This window comes from Sinocyclocheilus rhinocerous, unplaced genomic scaffold (genome assembly GCF_001515625.1).
Source record: "Sinocyclocheilus rhinocerous isolate Xijiao unplaced genomic scaffold, SAMN03320098_v1.1 scaffold2817, whole genome shotgun sequence".
NCBI lineage: Eukaryota > Metazoa > Chordata > Actinopteri > Cypriniformes > Cyprinidae > Sinocyclocheilus > Sinocyclocheilus rhinocerous.
This window is the reverse complement of record NW_015638065.1, coordinates 227,229-232,798: the sequence shown is the minus strand read 5'-3', so window position 1 is coordinate 232,798 and position 5,570 is coordinate 227,229. Positions and strand designations below refer to the sequence as shown.

The 5,570-nt window shown below is 35.6% G+C and overlaps 1 protein-coding gene across 2 annotated transcripts in view; it reads left to right on the top strand.

Annotated features, from left to right (window-relative positions):
- LOC107749597 (origin recognition complex subunit 3-like) overlaps positions 1 to 5,570 on the top strand; it is a 24,620-nt gene that overhangs the window by 2,091 nt on the left and 16,959 nt on the right. Inside the window, exons 5-11 of one of the 2 annotated variants that reach the window (XM_016564769.1) lie at positions 979 to 1,083; positions 1,375 to 1,523; positions 1,887 to 2,026; positions 3,000 to 3,159; positions 3,247 to 3,360; positions 4,025 to 4,158; positions 4,242 to 4,305. In XM_016564769.1, the coding sequence (XP_016420255.1) occupies positions 979 to 1,083; positions 1,375 to 1,523; positions 1,887 to 2,026; positions 3,000 to 3,159; positions 3,247 to 3,360; positions 4,025 to 4,158; positions 4,242 to 4,305 (866 nt within the window). The remainder of the gene's footprint in view (positions 1 to 978; positions 1,084 to 1,374; positions 1,524 to 1,886; positions 2,027 to 2,999; positions 3,160 to 3,246; positions 3,361 to 4,024; positions 4,159 to 4,241; positions 4,306 to 5,570) is intronic. The other variant, XM_016564770.1, reaches the window with a different exon arrangement.

Here is a 5,570-nt window from a genome sequence, read left to right as displayed (position 1 = left end):
GCTGCATGTCTTTTTCTTCAAAGCACCAACTTAGAATGCCTAATGATGGTTTGATTGCTTGTGTTACATGATAAAATAAATAATCTTGCTTACCTGATGTAATAGATTTAATGCGAGTGCGGTTCGGGTCGCGACTCGCAGTCTTTGTCAAACGGTTCTGGTCTGGTACAGAATTAAATTAATGCTGCTGTCAGATAATGGGTCGGGTGTTCTGTTTAGTACTGCTGGTGCACGTTTACCAAACAGGACCCAATTTCAGTTTACGAAATAGTTTTTTCATCAATCGTTTTAGTCTTAATTTTAGTTTTCGTTTACGAAAATAACCTTACTTCTTGCCTTATCGTTCCGCAGACGTTTTCCTCTTTTGTTTTTTATCCACCATCTCTATCTTTCTGTCGCTTGGCTCGGCTAATGTCCGTCCCATGCACTGAAAGCTCTCTCCTCCACATCACGAGTAGACACGCCTCTTATTGCTGATTGGCTACAAGTTTGTTTTGCTATTCGGCCCGAATCAGTTTTCTAAAGTGTTTTTGAAAAATCACATACCCTGCCTTTAAGGTTAGTGCTTTACCTAACATTAACAATGAGAAATGGCTACATTTGTTACATTAGTTACGTTAACGTTAGTTAAAAAATACAACTGTACTTTGTTAGGTCTATTAAATAATACAGTTACAGTCTTTGATTTCTGAATAATAAATAATAGTTCACTGTATTTTGAAGTGCCCATAATAATAATATAGTGCATGTTCATTATTGTGGTATATCATATTATTGTATATTGGCACATGCTTATTTTTATTATGGTAATCACAGGAAGTGATAGCCTCTCAGCCTCTCTAGTGGGGTTTGAGGGCACATGTCAGTACTATAGTAATTTGAAGAGTTGTGATGGAAATAACATTGGTACATGCAACATAGCCCAACTATTAGCTCCGTCTATTATTGACCTCAGTAAAACCTTTTATTGTCATCTAGGGGTAAATGTGCCAGATCATGCCATGACATTTCGAAGTCTGTGTAATCTCCTTCAGGATTCTGTCACCCCGTTTGTGGTGTCTGTTCATGCCAAAGAATGTGCAGGTGTGTATTTTTTGGGATGTGAAACATTTCAGATTTGTTAAAACACATGTACATTTGTACCTGTGCAGAGTTTGCTCTTATGTAGATCTCAGTGGAACTCAGTGGAAGATTAAATAGACCAGCTTTATTCTCTTCCCATCTCTGCAAAATAAGCATATATGGAGCTTACAATGACTAATGACAATGACCTCACCTGCATATAATTTGCCTTTGCATGTTTTCATTAAAATGTAATATTACCATGTTTTACAGTAATCCTGCAGTTCTATATATATAACATTTTTTTGACAGCTGTGAAGCTCTTGATTCAGAAAGTTCTAGAGCAGCTGATGGGAAGTGGAGTGTCTGTGGATGAAGAAAAGGAAGATGATACAGCTTTGCTTCAAAAGACACCGTGTACTATTAGTGCTCTATGTCAGTGGTACAAGACTGTTACCAAGGTAGGAGAAGACGAGAACATAAACTGTGCTTGCTTACAATAAAAAGGCATGTTTATATTTTGAAGGAATACATTTTGGAGTGCTACTTGCTGAAAGGGGCTTTGTCCATGGTAAAGTAAATTCCAGATGATGCTCTTTGGTTATGTTTCTTTTGTAAATTTATATTCTTTTTAATGTAATTGTTCTGTATGTAATTGTAGTTACGAGTAGAATAAAATGCTCATCTCAGATTTAAAATCTTAAAGCGAACAGTGTTTGGTAAGTTCTAGTAGAAATTTGAAAGAGATCCTGTGCTGTTTTTTTTTTAACTTAACTTTTGTATGCCAAGCTACTTTACCAATCAGAATAATTGGTCTTTTGCAGAAATGCACCCAAGTTTCTCCAGAAAGGAAAGAAAACTTGACAAATAATGACTTGCCTCAGAGTTTGCCTGTTGTCGTGATCTTCAAATACTTTGAGGCATTCAACTCACAAGTTTTACAGGATTTTATCCTTATTTGCAGGTGGGATTTATGTAGTAAAATGTGCAGGAGTATGTGAAGTGTGATAGAATAATATTGGGCCCCACTTTATATTAAGTGGCCTTAACTACTATGTACTTACATCAAAAATTAAGTACAATGTACTTATTGTGTTCATATTGTATTGCAAAACACTTTTGCTGCTATTGAGGTGGGATATGGGTAAAGTTAGGGACAGGTTTGGTGGTATGGGTAGGTTTAAGGGTGGGTTAAGGTGTAAGGGATGGGTCAACTGTGTAATTATAAATGTAATTACAGAAATTAATTACAGATGTAATTACATGCAGGTATTTTTAAAATATAAGTACAATGTAAAAACATGTATGTACACAATAAGTGCATTGTACCAAATTATTAGTTTAAATGTAATTACATAGTTGTTAAGGCCACTTAATATAAAGTGGGTCCTAATATTGTTACAGTGCTTGCAAGGTGTTTTTTCTTTCTTCAAATTCTTGCCATCAATTCAGCTCCGACTCCTTATTTTATGTTTTTTTTTTGTAGGTTATGTCTTCTTACAAGTAAATTTCTTCCATTATATTCAGCAAAGCAGTTTTCAATGTAAAGACAAAAGTGGTTTCAGTTGATTGATGACCCATTTTCGTTTTTTAAATATAACTTTCTTTTGCATGGCTTGAAAGCAGAGGTACAGTGGGTACGGAAAGTATTCAGACCCCCTTAAATTTTTCCAATTCTGTGTTTGTCTGTCAATATGGGGTGCTGTGTGTACATTAATGAGGAAAAAAAATTAACTTAAATGATTTTAGCAAATGGCTGCAATATAACAGAGTGAAAAATTTAAGGGGGTCTGAATACTTTCCGTACCCACTGTATATCCTGTTTTGTTTGTTTGTTTGTTTTTTTTCAGTAAATGCTAATAATGTTTCATACCTGAAATTGAAAAGTGGATATAATCATGGTCTGAAAATCCTTAATCTTTTTATCTTATTAACAGTCGATACACTCAGGAGCTTCCATTTGTCTTTATTTTTGGCATTGCCACGTCTCCCAGTGCTATCCAGCACAGGCTTCCCCACTCGGTGTCATCGTTGCTCTGCATTGAGGTCTTTCATTCTCTCTCATGTACTCAGCATTTAGCCTCTGTTTTTGACAAGGTAAATAACCATTGCGATTTGTAATGCAAGTTAACATCAACAATAATTTTATTCCTTATATTCTTCTGATGCCATTGTTTTTCATAGCTCATTCTGAACTCTCAGTTCCCATTAAAGCTCAGCAGTAGGGTGATACAGGTGCTGGTTGGCATCTTCCTCTACCATGACTTCTCTGTTCAGAATTTTGTTAAGGGCCTACAGGTGAGCTGACATATATACTGTTTGTGAAAGGAAAGTGTTTTTTTTGTTTGTTTTTTTTCTCCAAATGACCTTTCATTGTGGCATGTGTAATGTTTCTTTGTTGTTTTGGAATGTATGTTATTGAGAAACAAACATTGGTGACAGTGTTGCTACTTATTTGGCTTTTGTTGCTTTCTGCTATTGAAGCATACCACTTTCATTATTATGGAGACTAAAAGAAGCCAAAACTTAAATTTTGAAAGTTATGTCTTCAGTTAATATATGTGAGTGTTATAAATGATACCGAAGTCCCATCTTATCTGCAGTACATTTCAGGAACAAATAGACACATGGCAGTTGTATCACTTCATCTACATGTGCTATTTGTGCTTCGACACAGATGATTAAAACTCATTTTCAGTGATATCTGCCATTTTGGATTTGAAATATGGTTTCTAAGTAATTCAGTTTTTCTACTGTAATAATTACTACAAAGTTTTCAAAACTTCTATTTTGGAGATTGGGCCAAATCTGTCTAGCATCTTGTAACAAGCATAAAGGATGATGCAGTCATGTGACTTCAATAATAATGTACTTTGATTATCTAAAACATTATTAATGTGAGGGTGGATGTGATATGAGAATGTTTAAGGAATATGGATATTTGAAACGCTTTGTCTTACAGTTCTCCATGTTGGAGCACTTTAATAGCCAGCCTCTCAGCGTGCTTTGCTGCCAAAAACAAGAGGCCTTGCTTTCTGCCAAGACATTGAGCAAACAAAATGTTGAACGAATCCGCCATCTACCCTCGTTCATGAGGTATTCACATCAATGTTCACTCCAATAAAGGGATGCACAACAGTTCTGTAACTACACACTTAAGTGAACATATGTCTTTGTAGGTATGTGGAGACTCAGGAGCCCCAGGAACAGGTGCGGCTTCTTACCAATGATGAACATGTCAAGGTAACATTATTGTTCCACAATAGTCCATGTAATTGACTCAAATAGCACAAATCTTTTTTCTATTCCTCTTACAAATTCTGTCCAGTATCGGCTCAGACTAGCATGCTAATCATAGGCAGGTCTTTGTAAACCTGGGTTAACCAGTTAACTAAAAGCAATGTTAATGGCTAAGTTACTATAGCATGCTAATTTTTTAGCATAGTAACTAATACTTATGTGTTCATTCTCATCTTAAAAGATTTCCTCTGCATCAGGTCAAGCATGTGTCTTCAAGGTGGCAACCAGTTGGTAACCCTGTTAGACAGCAGGGTTATTATCCGATTATTAAATTGCAAGATCACTCATCAGCTAAAAAGTTCAGCACTGCATGTTTAAAGTAAAAGTCTGAATGCATTGTTTAATGTAATGTGTCAATAGATGAGATCCAAGCAGACAATATTTGTTGAATGTGTCGTTTAATATCAGTTCTGTTACTGAAACTCAGTTTTTGATCAAAAACAAAAATATAACATTTATATCAATGACAGCATGGATGCAGTGATGAAACTATAAAGCAGCTTCTCTCTGCTGAACTGCTGCTTAAATCTTATTTTAAAAAATTGGTGTTTGTCACTTGGAAGTAATGCAAATTTAGCACATATATATAATCCCCTTTATAATTAGTGGCTTTAGCTGAAAGAGCACGTTTTCTTTTTACTGCAAAGTAAACTTGCCGTGGTAGTCAGTGTTATTGGTTTTACAGTGTTCGGACATACATTGATTACATTTCCTGCACTGCCGTCATTTTGCTTACAGAAATAAAAACTATTTAGTTCAGTTGGACAATGGATGCTACAATTATAAATGGAAATTATCTGCTCCATACAGCAGGAGTCAGATTTCACTAGAATAGAATAAGGAGGGATTAAACATAATAATGAACCACAAACTAGGTATTTGTTTTAAAGGGTTAGTTCACCCAAAAATGAAAATTCTGTCATTAATTACTCACCCTCATGTTGTTCTAAACCCGTAAGACCTCCGTTCATCTTCGGAACACAAATTAAGATATTTTTGATGCATTCTGAAAGCTCTCTGACCCTCCCATAGACAGCAAGGATCCTTACACTATCAACGTCCAGAAACATAGCAAGGAGATCGGTAAAATAATCCATGTGACATCAGGGGTTCAACCGCAATTTTACGAAGCTACGAGAATACTTTTTGTGCGCAAAAGAAAAAAAAAACTTTATTCAACAATTCGTCTCCTCCACATCACCCTGTAG